At 36.3% G+C, this 16,779-nt stretch overlaps 1 protein-coding gene across 2 annotated transcripts in view; it reads left to right on the forward strand.

The window, feature by feature from the left end:
• The window catches only part of SEMA3C (semaphorin 3C), a 398,512-nt gene extending 381,733 nt beyond the window's left edge, over positions 1 to 16,779 (forward strand). For both annotated transcript variants that reach the window (XM_069876987.1, XM_069876899.1), the window contains exons 13-18: positions 999 to 1,087; positions 3,214 to 3,255; positions 4,490 to 4,647; positions 7,518 to 7,585; positions 10,819 to 10,949; positions 12,875 to 16,779. In XM_069876987.1, the coding sequence (XP_069733088.1) occupies positions 999 to 1,087; positions 3,214 to 3,255; positions 4,490 to 4,647; positions 7,518 to 7,585; positions 10,819 to 10,949; positions 12,875 to 13,288 (902 nt within the window). In that variant the 3' untranslated portion in view covers positions 13,289 to 16,779. The remainder of the gene's footprint in view (positions 1 to 998; positions 1,088 to 3,213; positions 3,256 to 4,489; positions 4,648 to 7,517; positions 7,586 to 10,818; positions 10,950 to 12,874) is intronic.

Below are 16,779 nucleotides of genomic sequence, written 5' to 3' on the forward strand. Positions count from 1 at the left end.
TTTAGGCAAGAGGAATCCTATGTGCTGTAGTTTTTTCCAAGTACAAATGCTTGTCCTTGTGATTCTCCCACAGCCTTCCTTTTCTGCAAGATCAGAAGTACTTCAGTAGCTGTCTCAGTCTTTAAGAGCCTTAACAGATGGACCCCTCCATCTCATACATATCTTCCCACATAACACATTTAGAAAAATATTCGCAAATATCCCTTAGGTCTCACTAATAATATATACCATGCTGAAACACTGCCACTGCCCCATCCTTCTTGTCTTACTCCTTTGACCTGCATGGCTTTGGGAGGCTTGGAACTGTATTTTGAGAGGGCAGCCACGATAAAGGAGCAACAGTGTCTTCTTCACCTTGTTTTTCCTTTTCTCCTTATGGACCAAAATATTAGTTCCTACCAATATGTAACACAGTTGATTATTGTTTGACTCTCCTGGGGAAAAAAAAAAAAGCTTTCATCTTACTTTGTTTAGCTGTAGATAGAGTTATTTGGGAGGTTTAGCTCGAATATCATCAGTTATTGTTATGTTTCATTATTGAATATGAATATACATTAAATTCTGCAGTATCTCCATTTTATCTGTTTATATTGCTGTGGCTTTACTTTAAGATCGTTAGGATAGATACTGCCTCTGTGTGTCTGTACAGCAACTAGTACAAAAGATACTGATTTTGATTGATCTTTTTTTGTACAATGGTAACAGTAATGGTAGTAACTCCAGTCTTACCATGATTTCTTCTTATTCATGCATGTGAATGATACTATATACAGTCACATAAAATTTATCCATGGTCTGTGACTTGTAAAGGAATCATCTCAGAGTTCTTTCTAATCTCAAACCCTAGAAATTACTGAACATCTTTTAATATCTTCCTCTATGTCACAGTGCTTGCTTTGATACTTTCTTTTCATAATTGATAATGGTGCATCTGCTTTTTAATTTCTCTCTCTCTCTCTCTCTCTGCCATATAGTCTCATTTTTCTTATCTTTTCCAGATCAAGGAACAGTACAAAAAGTTGTTGTCCTACCCACCAACTTCTCTGCAAGTGGAGAACTCATTTTAGAAGAGCTGGAGGTTTTCAAGGTCTGGATTGCTCCTACTTTTACTCTTTCAATGTGTATGTTCACACAAACACTTTGTTCTAAGAGACATTGGCAAGGGCAAGTGTGATAAAAGATCAAGCAAATGTGCATACTATCAGCTTGATACTCACACAAAGAGAAATATAATATGTCCACTGTTATGAAGACTGTACTTAGCTTAAGCTTCCCCCTGTATTTAAGTTGCTTGTGTTTTATATTACTATACCATCTAGAAGGATTTTGATAATAACATTTTTTATGACGTCACATTTTAGGGACTGCCAGAAGGCAGCTTTTATCTTTGGCATCACATATTGAGACTGTCACTATTTACAGATGGAATCTAAGGTTTTTTTACTTCTTTGATTATCTAATAATCTTCCTTATTCTGAGCTGCAGAATGGAATCAAACTATTTTTGCTTAACTCCATTTCTTCAAAGCCACATGTCTCTGGAGTCAAGAAAGCAACAAGCTTAATGCAACATAAGCTGAAAAAAACCACAAACAACTACAGGGAGAAATAGGGGAATAGCCTCTATCAAACACTCCAGCATGTAGCAGCTTGTAATAGCCTAAAGAAAGCTTTCACCCTCTTCTTAAAGAATCCCTTTTAAAATTTTGAGTGGGCTATTCTTTAAAACAGGTAGTCTCAGAGCAAATGTTAGCATTTAATTAAGCACGAAGCACTTAGTTAAAGAGTTTGTGACGGGCTTTTCTCTATTTCATTGAGGAGATACAAAAAGGAAAATTTAAGATTTTTTATCTAGATAGGGAGCATTAAACATTTCTTCAAGATAAGACATACATTCTGTGTTAAGCCTCAAAAAGGCATCTTTTAAAAAGATGTATGTGAGTAACATTACCTAAAGAATACCATTTACTCAAGTATTACTAATTCTTTTTACTGGAAGGCAAGTTAATACAGCAAGCAGATAGGTGGGCTGAGAGGAATCCTGACCCTAAACCTAGGGTTTGGGCCTCTGTGCACAGACATTTTTATCCTGAACCCTCAAAATCATAGTAACGCAACATCTGTCATTGCAACCACTGTAGGCAGCATAGCAGTATTTTGATGAGTCCTTCTGAGAGAGAGGGAATGGAGGAATAAGAGTACTGGCTGTGTGCTAGTAAATATTGAGAGTAAGCAAAGCACTGATTCCTTTGCAGAGTATAAGCAAGGAAAGGAAAATACAGCACCAGATCCAATTGCATTTGACCTTGAGTCTCCGGACAGTTCATGAAATACTACAGCAGCTCGAAACACCTTCAAAGCTTTGCCAATTCATGTGATTCACAGCCAGATTTTCTAGTCCTGGCCTGCCTGCTCTGTTTGTAGTCCACTGCAATTAACCCTGGCCCACAGTTATGGCTTTCCTTTGTCACTGAGCAAATGCTAAATCTTTAGAAAATGCAGAACATTTTTATTACCATCAATTTTATCATTCATTTGGGTAAGAATAAGGAATTGCTTCACTTGCTTAAGGCAATGAATGTGATTCCTTTTTCAGCTCTTCAGACAACAGCAGACTGCAGTGATGACACACAGTAGTATATAGTACTGTCTCTGGGAAAGAAACAGTCAGTAGCACAGATACCATTTTTAATATTCTAGTCATTGATAATCTGAAAGTATATGTTGGATGATAACCAAGCTGTATGTACTGTAGATAATGTGTAGGAGGAATATGAAATATTCTTATCCGGATCATGTGGTAAGTATACGTGAGCTGTTGCATGATTTTTCCCTATCATCATCATCAAAGTATGAACATAATGTCTAATTACATTGTGAGAGTAATGGCTTCAAAAAAGCATTGCTCCTATATGGCTGAGGGAAACAGATGCTGACTAATTAGAAGTGTACAAAAACTTGTTGATGCACATGAATAATAATAATGAGGTTAAGTATAGCCTATACATTTAGAGAGACATTAATTTTAGTTATGCTGTTTGTTTAGTTCTGAAAATAGCAAAAAAATTGTAGGAGTGAGTAATGCCTTTGCAAGATATGGAAAGTTATAGTTTTCTTAGATATAACTTCAGTTTTACAGAATTTTAATGTTTAATGTTGGCACAGGATTAACAAAAGAGTCCTTGTAAATGTGCTTTGTAATTTTGTCTTTCAGAGTAATTCTCCTGTAACATCAATGAAGATTTCATCTAAAAAGGTAAAGAAAAGTGGAATGCTTACTGAATGCTTATTCATTGAGAAATAGATTAGCTTAAAGGTGTTAGAATACCAGTTGTTGTGCAGCATACTAAATATAGGCAGGACATTTCCTGTAATGAAGAAACGTGACTGAAGTTTGCATAAGCTGTTTATATGCCCTAGAGCCTCTAAGATAAAACAATTTCTATTCATTGCGTGTAATTTGTAATTCACTGGAAGTGTCAATTATGTTGTGATTTTGTCTCACAAATAAGGAAAAAAAAAGTACTGAAAGATGAAATTTTCCCTCTCCTTTTTTCTTCTAAGTCCTAAATAGAAATTTTACCTTGGATGTCTGGTCAGTGCAAAAAGGCAGTGTTAGGGCTGTTGTGTCCGTGGTGTAGTTGTGTGTGTGTGTTTATCAGTAATAATGATGACAATAAGAATGATGAAAACAGCTGAGAGGGTTTATTCTGAAATGTTGAACAACCAGACTAAAATATGTATGCCATGAATTTGCCAGAAAAATGGCTCAATATTTTACAAAACTACTGATAAGTATTCACTAAATTGAACCAGGTATATATATATTTTTTTTTATGACAAAAAAATCAGGAGGTGTTTCTAGGGTTCAAAATTAATTTATATTTTAAGAATAATTGATTGTTTCTGAGTAGCTGAGATTTTGGTGATGACCTATTCACTTTGAATTGCTTTTGCAAAGGCTTTCATTTATTATAAGAGTTCTGCTGGCTTAGTTTTCCAGGTATATAAGGCTATCAGAATCTGGCCCTGAGCCCCAGCATAATCCCTAGGTTTTATGTCTAGGAGATCTATGCACCGGAGAATCCAAGTAGGAACTCTGCATAATATTTGTTAAAACGACTCTATGCAGAGAAAATACTTAGTTCAAAGGCTTGAGCCAATAATCCTCACTGAATAAGTACCAAGTTCTCAAATCTGAGCAATATTAACTCAGCCTGTCTGCCCCAGAATAGAACAATGGTACTCAATGTCTAAAAAGCATTAATGTTCCCCAGTCTTTCTAAGTGTTTTCTAAGAAGAAGGTGGAAATATTTTAGGCTCATTCACCTGGGAGATTTCTGTTTATCTTGGCTTATGTATATCAGTGGCTTCCCCCTTGGTCTTGAGTTAATTCCAAAATTAAATGAAAGGTTTTTAGGTGTGTTAGTTGAGTCTCCGGTGAAGCTTCTCCATGTTGGAAAAAAAAAAATCTCCATTGTTTTCTACAGCAACAGCTGTATGTGAGCTCAGATGAAGGGATCACCCAGGTGTCCTTGCATCGCTGCCACATATATGGGACTGCCTGTGCTGACTGTTGCCTCGCCCGAGATCCATACTGTGCCTGGGATGGCAACTCCTGCTCCAGGTTTTATCCCACAGGGAAGAGGTGAGCAGTATTAAGCAGACCAGTGAAGTCTGCAAGGAAAGAAGGCTTTTGTTCTGCTTTGTAGCCTGGGGTGTTGTAATGTGATGCAGAAGAGGGATGTCGTTCCTTTCATGAGCATGTACAAGCAATACCTCTGTAGCTATTGTGCTTGGCAGCGTTCCATCACCTAGGAGTCTGTGCTGCAAGACTGTATGATAAAGAGCTTGCCTTTTCATATTTAAAGTGATGAATTGAAAAAAAGAAAGAACACCCATTCCTAATCATAAATATTAATCCTTCTGTCTCATGCACACAAAGTCAGTGAAACATTCGTTTAAGTTTAAAGTTGCTCTGTTTAAAGTCAGTTGCTCAGTTTGTATATAATTAGGATAGCCCTAAATACCACAAAATACCTCTCATGCTGTCTGAGGAATAAAGTATTTTAATTTTTTTTGGTTTTCACTTTCTTCTAAGTGAGAAGAACTATTTCCAGGGAAATTTTATGCAAATGTTACTTCCTGCCTGCAGATTTGGGTGTTTTGACATGAGATTTACTAAAGCAGACAGGGAAAGCAATTTCTTTTTAATTTACAACAGAGCTAATAGTCCATCTCATAATTCCTATGCAAAACAGGAGTCTCTTTCCTCCTCCCAAGGGAAATATCTAATGGCAGGAGGCTGTAGCAAGCTTTTGTATTACTAAGATTTGACTTTATATACAAACAAAGCTACTGAATGCACTATGATGTATTACTGCAGTGAAGACAAACCTTTCTGATATATGCCACTGTGAGCTGCAGATGCAGAAGACCAGATACAGTTAATGGGCTTCATTTGGCTTTGCTTTAGTGACCCAACCAGCTGATGACAGTGTCATCCCTTGGGATTAAAGACAATTACTTTTGTTATTGCAGAGTTTTCATGATTCATTTATTTTTTTAGATTAAAAAGTTAAGCCCAATCTGGCCATATAACAACTGGTAAAGTACCTGAAGTTTTACTGCTTTCACTCAGCATATTCAGCCTCCACTCTGCAAACTGATTGTTTTACTTCCATGGAACAAAGTTCAGAACATGTAGGGAGAAAATAAAAATCCCCAAGTCATAGGCCACCTAACTCCTACACTAACAGCTGCTGAAAGGTATGAGGAGCAGTCATGTATACCCAGTCAGTGCAGTTTCTGCTGGATTCTTTACCATCCCCATTATATACAGTCATGGTTATTTCCACTGGGGCTTGCTTTCATGCTGACGTTTTGTTTGCATTTCGCTTTTTATATCAAACCAAAAGAAGCACCTAAAACTGTATGGAACAGAAACCCTGTTTTCATATGTGAAGGAAATGAATTTTCCCGTTATTGAACAAGACAGATTATGAAGGAGAAAACATTGGTAATTACAGCCAAATTCTGTAGTCTAGACAGTAGTATCTGCTGGACACATTTGCTTACTTGCTTCTTTTGACACCTCTGTCTCCCATGAGTTACAGCAGTTCCTCATCCTTTGATTTACCTCAAAACACCTGACAGTATTATTTTTATTTTCTAAACATCACCTTCTCATTATTTTTTTATAAATATCAAACTGTAAATTTACACACTCAGAACTGGGTAAGGCAAGCAGTATGTTGTTTCTGACAGTTTGGAGCAGCTCATGGTAGCACAGGAATCCTGAAATTCCCTTAGAAATTCTTCATTGTCTCCTTTTTCACACATAAATAATTCACAAAGGTTAAGATTCCAAGGCGTAAGATGAAATATTTTCACTGGTAAACATCAAAAAAATACTTGGAATGTCAGAAATTACTCTTTTGAAATATCACCTTTCAGATGTTCCCTTTTAAAACAATGCAGTGAAGGATCAGGTGACACAGGATTATAAACGCTGTCTCAGAGGTACTGGAGCCCTAGGGACTTTTTGTGCTTTCTGATCTCACAAGTCATCAGTGCATAGTTCAGAATATAGCTGTTACATACCCCTGCAGAATCCATTTGCAACAATCTGTCACCAATACATATATTTTGTTGAACTTGATAAATATTGAACTAACTTACAGAATATCCAGTAAACAAAATAATATTTCTTAAGAATCAAAAAATCAGATACGAGATTTTTATGTGCTGAATTCTCTGAGCTATAACGTCTTAGTCGGGGAGGACTGAAGTGCCAGTATTCCCAGTCTCAGTAAGCTCCCTAACTAGTTTGCTATAGAATTGTGATTTTGCATACGTCTTCCAAATCAAAGTCTCATTCAGAAGTACCCTGAGACTTGGTGAGTTTGAGTATCCTTAGGAAATAGTCACATACAAGTAGAGGACAGAACTGAATCTTAGCTTTCCACCATTGTGGATGAATACTTCAGTCACTCTGCTATCAGGGTGAGGCTACAGCCAACAAAACTAAGATTCCTACCAAAATCAAGGAGGGAACGTGCCCTATATAATAATTTTAAGTTTATGCATTACATATGACTCTTGCTATGACTTACTTATGACTATGCACTGTGACTTTTACTCATCTCATTCTTAGGCACTTGTCTTTATGAGAGTCCCAGCTGGGGGGTCCAGCTTTGAATGTTAGATCATGTGACAGCAAACATATGTCTATATTATGCATCACCTCTAGCCTTCCATTTCTATAGTTCCATTGCAAAACTACTTTACTTACCAGAAGTACAACCATTTTATAAACTTCAGCAAACAGATTATTCACTTAAACAGTATCTTCACTCGAGGAAGCTTGCCAAGTGTAAAACACACTCATAGTAGGTCATGAACTATCCCTAACAGTTGATTTAGTGAAAGAGAAAACCAAAACACAGAAATAAAAAAAGTGTTTATTTGTGGTGTAGCTGTCTTGGAATAACACTTTGTTTTTACAAAATATTCCAGGAGGAGTCGTAGGCAAGACGTGAGACATGGAAACCCTCTGACTCAGTGCCGAGGTTTCAACCTGAAAGGTAATATAATTTCGAGATCTTCATGCTATATAAAGAACATGTAGCTTTCCTGTATGTGATTCATCATAACCCATATTATCTGTGTGGTTTACTGATAAGGCATAATTGTTTTCTAAGTCTGATTTTTTAAAATTTTAACATCTTTCCTTGCAGTTACATGAAATTTGCATATATATGATAAAATAATGAAATGTGAAATACATAGTTCAGCATTCGTTTAATGAAAAGCTGACTGCTGACTAGAAACAGGAACAGTTAATTTGAGGACTTTTCTACTTCTAAATCTATTCAGCCTTTATTAATGCTTCTTCATGGATTTAATATTTGGATTTCATAGTTGTTCTAAATATTTGATGTCATATTTAGTTTTGGAGCACATCTTTCAGCAAACAGCAGGTTCTAAGACTGTCTTTTGAGTTATGATTATCCCGTTCTCTCTTTACATGGGAAAATGAACTGTTCCAAATCTCTTTATGAAGTTTCCTATTTCCAGCTGTGCAAGTGTTTAATCAGTTTGGAATGGAGTGGGTAGGCAGCGGAGCCAATTTTCTGCCCTCCCAGCTACCACTTTCCCCTGATTGACAGAAACCAGTCAAATACAGACAAATGATAGTAAGAGTAGACATATACATAAGGCATCTTGATCTTCTTCAGCCTGATACATGACTGAGCTAGGCAGTAGCAATGTATACTGTCAAACCAAGGGCACATTCTAGAAAATCACCCTCCTTTCACCTCTGTTTCTAGGCATGCATTTTGAAGCGCATTCTCATCTGTACCATCTGGTGACCAAATAATAGACCTGATTGTAATTTTTTTATTGATTTTTTTGAATAAAGAACAGTGCTTTAAGACTTATGTGTAAGGTTCAGTTAACTATAATTCCACTGAAATGGTCTTTGCTGGATCTCAGAGAAATCTCCTGGATCAAAATAGACCACAAAAGTCAGTTGGGCATAGGTCCCTCAGCCCAAATGTGCTAATACTGCTTTAGCTGCCAATCTGCAGTGCCAGTGGGTCTTAACCAATGATTCAGTATTAGTTCATTTATATGAAGCCAAATAACTTGAACAGGTAATTAGAAAAGATGACCCCACCATTAGAGTGTGCACCTGAGCTCTGAGACACCTATCTGAATAATAAAGTAACTTGAGCTGCTTTTCCTACCTTGCAGGCATGTACTGTGACCACCCACCCATTGTCTGAACCAAGGGTGGGTGTCACCACTTTCAATGTGGAAAATGTGAGAATGTCAAGTGTCTGCTTTCTTGGCTGAGGGAAAACAAGTGAACCTTGATAGTCTTGTGAAACAAGTTTCTTGTTTTCCAAACATTTTTTTTTTAATGTGAATGTATTTATAGGTTTATGACTTTTAGCAACCTTATAAAGGATGTTTTGGTGACAACAGTAGGATATAGCACAGGGAGATGGCAGGTGTTTCCCTGGTGGAAAAAAGACAAAAAGGAACAGCAACTTAGTCTCTTTCAAAATATAATTAAAACTATTTATAGAAAAACTACTATGTTCGGGGGAAAAAATGAAATGTACCTGAAGGACAAAAGAGAAGAGAAGTCAGGAAATAGCAGGAAATCTTCCAAGTTCATAAGGAACCATAATCTTGAAACAAAGGCTTTAAACATGGTAGGCTGCACATCTTGAACCTCTCAGCATGTATCAACTCAACATTTTGGGCACATTGCAATTTTTTAATAGATCATATATGTGCACCATCACAAGGTCATTAAAATTACATGATCTTTAAGGTTGCTTCCAATCCAAACCATTCTATGATCATCAAGAACTAAGGGCCTCATATGATTGCTTTTCAAAAGTTCTGTTTAATATTGTTATGCTTGTGTTGGCTTTTATGCTATTAGATAAATGTATTTGTATTCTCTCAGTCATTTTCTTAGCATGTATAATTACTAGTAGTATGGGGTAGGTAAGAACTTAGATATATATATTGATCAACTAAACAGACAAAAATGACTTTCTGTGACAGACCTGGCTTCAGTGTACATAAAAATAGGCATGTGTTAGAACTCTGATTTTCACTGTTCCACAGTTACAGATAGGTCAGCCCACAGACAGGTTTTTTTGCTAGCTTCTGGTCTTTGAATAAAAAATATTTCCATGTTATTCTTCTAAAAGTTACAGTTGATTATGGTACAACTTCATAAATGTGGTGAAAACTTAGAAGGATTAGAACCAAAGTCTCCTTCCTCTAGTGGAAAAGATGCCAATTTCACATATCAGTTGATGAAAGAAGCTGAAAAGTGTGGGAGATTAAGTAGAGTCTGAGGAAAACCATTCTTAGGACTGTGCAAAAACAGAACCTGATTTTAGATGTGTAGAACTGTAGGATTTTACATTTCTCATATTATTTGGTATCCATTGCTCCTTTGGGGGAAAAAAAAAAGAAATGTGTATGTCATATATTATATAAGCTTTTAAATCTGGACATGTATTGTTTTCAGGACAATAATAATTTAGCCAAGAAATGAGCATCTAGAAGTTCCTTTTAGTAACTGCGAGTTGTTCATCTATGAAGACTGTAAAGGCACACAACGAATCTAAGCGATGACATATGCTCAGCACTTGCCCAGGTGTTGCTGGAGTGCTATAAATCTGTCCTGCTCCCTGTTGCTGGCCTGTCTACGTATTCATTGCTTTTCAGATTCAGAGCCAAGTGCCTTCCCTGCTTTGCAAAAGAAGTGGAGGAGTGGGAGCCAAGTCTGCCCTCTCTTGTCTCCCTGTGTTTCTGCATGCAGCTGGAGCCTTCCTTAGGGCATGCTGCTGTATCTTGAGTCATACAACCAGATTCACCCAAGTCATAAAGTGTGAAGAGATACATTAGATTCCTCATTCTTCTTTGGACAGTTCTAGACAGGTATTCTAATAGTACAGAATGAGATCATTTCAGGGAATAATATCCCTAAGGTCAGTTATCCCATCAGTAAAGCTCACTACCCCACAGATATCCTACTTTATTTTTTCTCAGAACAGTCTACGTCAGATTGAACACACCAATATTTGGACTGAGATGTGCTTCTTCACATTTAATTTCATTTCTTTGAACAATGAGTGTCCTAAATTACTTATTATCAGCCAATATCAGTATCAGATATATTTTATTTAACCTGCATTGCAAACATTTTATCTGATTTGCTGTTACTTGCTTTCTATATCAAGTCACCATTTAAATAGCCTGACCTATTTTCTTTTTCTTCTAGCATACAGAAACGCTGCAGAAATAGTTCAGTATGGAGTGAAAAACAACACCACCTTTCTTGAATGCACGCCCAAGTCTCCTCAGGCTACTATTAAATGGCTGCTACAGAAAGACAATGACAGGAGAAAAGAGGTGAGTAATGTGAGCAGTAGCTCTGGAAGAGACCTCAGTCAGCATCTCATCCACTCCCCAGACTAGTATGAGGGAGTGTTTGTGTTTTTGTCAGACAGTCTGGTTACAGTGAAACTGGAGAATTTGTGTGGATGCAAGACAATGACCAGCACTTTACTCATTAAGGGCCAACTCTTTGATATAGCTGAGGCTCAATAGCTATCAGAAAATTCCTGTCAGCCCTTAAGTTCAGAGAAATTAATTGATGATTTTTCCTTCACTCCTTACTATTTGCAAACTGCAGGTTTGCAGCACTCAAGACTTCTTATTGATCTGAGGAAATAGGCATAAAATCAATAACCTGTATAAAGTTCAAGGAGTCAGCATGCCGTAGCCCTTCTGTGCTATTGAAGAGAGAAAAGGCAAAAGTGGGAGAAATGTGAATGGTTTCTTTAGCAAGAAACTAGTCCAGGCTAAGAATGCATATTGACAAAAGCATTTCCCCACCATTGTACAATCACGTTTTCCATTACTTCACTCTCTAAGGCTCTCAAGTTTCAGCACTGCAATATACAGTATGATTGTTTATGGGAAATGTGCCTTCCTTAAGTAATATAAAAGGGAAAAAAATCCATTTCAAATCCAAAGCAGTTACTATATGAATAATGGGGAACAACTTTCGAAAGTAAATATTAAGTAATATGATGTCTGAGGATAGATGATAAATAATGAAAAGCATTATTCTCCTATCAGGTCATTTTCCAAAATCAGAGAGAACTTAAAATCCTTTCACAAAGTCTTTCATGCTGTTTTTCTCATGGACTCTTCAAAGATTCAAGCCATGTCCTGGCAATCTAGGTGCAAATCTTTAACCCTTTTCCTCAGCAGAACATCTCCCTTTTATGTTCTGTTCAATAACTGTATTATAATCAATGCAGTTTTAAATAACAACAGTCAAACTAAAGTAATCAGAAGATTAATTAAATTTCAAACGCTCAGATTTTGAAAAATTTACTGCCACAACATCTACAAAAGTTTATAATACCAGGATAGCATAATAAATAAGTGAATTCCCAAGAGAATCAGGTATAATGCAAAATGCAATGTGAAAATAGGGAAATCATGCATAGAAATATCAGCACTGGTATTCTGTCATAATGGGTTAAATTAGTGATTTTTATTTCACAGCTGATATGCAAAGGGGCATGTGCATAGTCATTTATCATCAGATGATAACTCAACAAGCTGTGGTGACCTGCTTCCTTTGGTTGATGTGACCATCTCCTAGGACTGTTTATAGAGTCTGAAGCCAGAAAGGAAATAGGACAGTAGAAAAATTACTCTTGGCTTCCAATGAACCAAGTTCCAGCTGAGCCTACTGGGATGAAAACTTTTATTCCAGGCTATAGGTTCTGCATTGCAGATAAGAGTTCTTTAGAAGCTACCCCCAGGAATCTGCTCAAAGTCAAAATATTTAACGAGACACCACCTTGTGTTCAATGACAGAACAACCTCCAATTCTGCACCTTTCTTCCACTGGGTCTCAGCAGCAGCCTCTGATGCTGGAAGAAACATTCTCAGAGTTGTAACCTTGCCAAATAAAAGTTCAGTTCCTCCTCTCTGCTATTTGAACATTAGAAAAACTCTTTCTGTGTAGTTTTCAGATCTGCATCTTTGTCTCCATGCTGATCAAATCTGTGGTAACATAATGTATAAAAGTATTGAAGTAATTTTCTTTAGCAGCACTTACCTGCCTTGATGTAAGTTCTCTTCTAACAGTACCAATAACGGTGGTCTCTGCGGGATATGGTGAAGAAACTTATAGTACCTTTAAGAAACCTATTAAGAAAGAAAGAGGTGTTTGAAGTGAGACTTAGTAAGAGGTCCAATACTGCGTTGTTCCATAACGTTCCCTAAAAAGTTCCTTCTGCTTTTTTGTGCTTTAGGTCAAGCTGAATGAGAGGATCATAGCTACTGAGCAAGGACTCCTCATTCGCTCTGTCCAAGACAGTGACCGGGGGCTTTACCACTGCATCGCAACAGAGAACAGCTTCAAGCAGACCTTAGCGAAGATCAATTTCAAAGTGTTGGATTCGGAGATGGTGGCCTACATGACTGACAAGTGGTCCCCTTGGACCTGGGCCAGCTCAGTGCGAGCACTGCAGTTCCATCCAAAGGACTTTGTGGGAGCCTTCAGCCACTCAGAAATGCAGATGATTAACCAGTACTGTAAAGACAGTAGACAGCAAGGTCAGCAGAGGGAAGAATCCCAGAAGATGAGAGGGGACTACAGCAAACTAAAAGCCCTTATTAATAGCAGGAAAAGTAGAAATAGAAGGAATCAATTACCTGGATCTTAATTTTATTTTATAGTAATAGATATCTTTGTCCTTATTATAGGGGGCTTAAATTTGTCTTTTGAGAACAAATTTGAGCAAATCTGATAAAATTAAAATGAAAATCCAACAAGCCTCAGAAAAGATCCTTCTCCCAACAAAATGCAGTGTAACTTAAGTAAAGAAAACAATGTGGAGCATTTTCCTTCCTAGAAACTTACTGACACTAGGTTGGTATCTGTCCTAGAATCAGAACGGAGTATTCAGCTTAAACCAGATTCATGTTTAATATCTTGGTACTTAATTACAGTTGAATAGAATTTATTTTACAAAATCGATGTGCTATCTTGCAACTCTGGACCTGTGCCAACCAGACTGGTGGTGAAAGAATCTGGGTTAAGACACATGCTCAAAGTAAGATGGTACTAAAATTTCCTTACACTGCATTTAAGAACATGAGTTTCTTCTTGTTTACTGGTCAATATTGGGTTTACAGCTTTCATTCATTGTCCAAATCACGAATGCGTGCTGTTAGGAAGCAAGTAAAGTATAATAGAAATGTTTCATTCATTCAGAGGTCAAATGAAGGAACAAGTAGAATAAAAACAAAAAAAATTATACTTTATCAGAGGAAACACTGATTATTGTGCATAGTATGAGTTGTAATAAATTCATGAGTTCTGGAATTTAACTTAAAATATCTCTACTTATATTGATTTTTATTAAAATAGGGTGACCTATAGCACTACAGAGCTTTATAAGTGGCACAAAGCTAACATGAGAATGTTTATTATACATGCAATTTTGAAAAACACCTAAATGACTTACGTGTTTTAGCTATTTTTCAAGAATTGCACTCCATATTTTTCTAAAGGACAGAATATGGGTATACTGTATAGTATTTGGCCAAAAATTTAAAACATAGATTATCTTTAATCTGTTCCATGGGGATGGTCTGCAATGTGGAAACAATTCATGAGTGTCTTTGGAAATTTTAAAACATTATTTTTGCAATTGGTTTCTCAAAGTTGCAAATATTTTAACTAGAACTCTTAAATTAAACCACTTCCATTTTCCAGTCTTTGTATTTTTTTTCTTTCCAATGTTATTTTCAAAATTTCCTCTTGTTTTCACTATTTTGCTGAAAAGATCAGGAAAAGAAAAGGAAAGAAAAAAAAAAAGAATGAGGGAAAAGTAAAACTGGAAGATGTGTTTGAGTCAACAACCAAAAAAGTTTAACCCCTTGAGAGGCATGTTTAAACAGAAATATTTTTGTTTAAGAAGCAGCTGTCAGGCCTGATGAAGCATGTTCAGTTTAAAATTAGGTAAATGCGTATCAAGCCATACTAGAAAAAAACTATTGCTTTTATATTTTGAGCAACACTAATGCCAAAAATAGGGAGAATTCTTCCTCACTTTACTCTCTAAGAGTGTTCCAGAAGCCACTGAGTCTGTTCAAAGGAGACAGGTAAGAGGAATTAAAGATATATGAGTACCTTAGAAAAGTTGTGGTTTATTGCCTGATATTTTGTGATAGAATACAAAAATGTAAACTAATGTTCAGCTCCAAACTGAGTTATGCTTAGCTCAGAAAAAAAAAATAAATAAAAGAAGGTAAATTTCTGGGAAAAAAATGAATAAAAGTAATTTCTGAACCCAGAGATGATAATTTTTTAAAGCTTTTATTCCAGCCACTAAAAGATGAATTTAGAAACATAATTGTAAACATTTGAATGGGTCTTTGTTAAAACAGTTTGGGCACTATTTTGATTCTGCTTCTATTAGAATGCTTCTGTTAGAATAGTAACTCTACAGGGCATAGGAGAACATGTCTGTGTTTGTGCCATTGTGAATTAAGATCTAGTGCAATGGTGGTAACTCTAGCATTTACCTGGTATCAGATATGTCACTTTATCACCACCTGCTGCAGAATATCTGGGAGATGGGCCCTTATTGATCAAACCACTTAAATTCTGTCTCTGAGTCCCTTTGATGCTGGTCGGAGCTCCTTGAATTTAATGTGTGCTCACTACTTGCTTCCAAAGGGGTGCCACTGCCAGCCTGCTCATATATTGCCATCTAATTAAATGCTTTCCTTGATCAAGACCTAAATACATATTTCTGCAATATGTAGCCACTGGTATCTAAGGTCCTCCCTATGGAAACCATCAGGAAACCTCTTTTACTGCAGTGAGCTTGCATCTGGCCACAAGACCTGGAAAAGCAGACTCAGGAGGGAAAAAAAAAAAAAAAGAAAATGAGACAAGAAAATAAGTTGGTTTGTTTCCCCAGACGACTCTTAGTGCTGCAAACTATGATTTTTTAATTATTACTTTTCTGAGGATGACTGAGTTCTGAAGTGTGTAAATGAGAAACCAAAAATCAAGTGCCACAAAATAGAACTACCTCCTGGAATGACATTAGTGCATATACTCTGTATGCTGCCATGCTCTTCCTATTTCCCCAGCAGATTCACTGCAGAGTTAGTGTGATGTTAATGTCCATTGTGAGGATCATAATTGCTTCCATATGGAATACAGTGATTAACAAGTATTGAAGGGTGCAATTTACCCTTTAAGTGGTCAGGTACAGTATATTTTAATAGGCCCCCATTAGGCCTCAGAAATTATGGTTACACTGTTTTCTAATACAATATTGGCAATAAGGGATTCCGTTAAAACAATCAGTATAGCTCAGAGTTTCATATGATTATAAAATAATATTTTTAAAGCTGCTTCATATACCATTATTATGGTATGACTGTTTAAGGGATTATACTTAAACTAACATTTTTACTGCTGCATGAAAACTTCAGCATATATATAATAAGCTTCTGTTAGTGCATAACCAGTCCAAGCTTCCATGCTTTAGCAGCCTTCCCCTGTGTATAGTCAGGAGCCAGACATTCAGCTGGTATAAACTAGTATAACTTCCTTGCTGTCCATTTAGCTACTGTAGTTTATACCAGCTGAGGATTTGGCCCTAAATGTACAGAATAGACAAACTGCAATTTTTATTTGTTTAAAGTAGCCCCTCCACTGTAGGTGACAACCAAAACTTAAGACTGTAATATTGTTTGTGCTATTTAATATTTCCTATTTTGAAGATTACTAAATAATGTATATAATTTTATTCCTTAAAAAATACAAAAGAAAAGTGACTTCTAGGCATAACTTCACCAAATGTAAAGATATGTTCTCTGCTAAGAACTTCACCATGTACTGATACTTTCTTGACTATTTTTATTTTGTGTAGTTTGTAAAGTTGGCTGAAATCTTGACCTAACAATGTGTTCCTTGCAATTGTTGTTACTGTAGATATGTGTGTTTTATTAAGAAAACCTTGTTTTTTAAAGTGTAGGTATGTGTATAAGTTCCTAGCATGATGAAACTGTCATTACAGTGAATATGCATTATATAGTGTGTAAGAAAGAACAAAATGTAGTTTAACATAGTGCTATTTAATTGAATATATAAAATACTATTTGCCTGACAAAATAAAGTGTGTTGCAACAA

This window comes from Phaenicophaeus curvirostris, chromosome 1, assembly GCF_032191515.1.
Source record: "Phaenicophaeus curvirostris isolate KB17595 chromosome 1, BPBGC_Pcur_1.0, whole genome shotgun sequence".
Classification (NCBI taxonomy): Eukaryota; Metazoa; Chordata; class Aves; order Cuculiformes; family Cuculidae; genus Phaenicophaeus; species Phaenicophaeus curvirostris.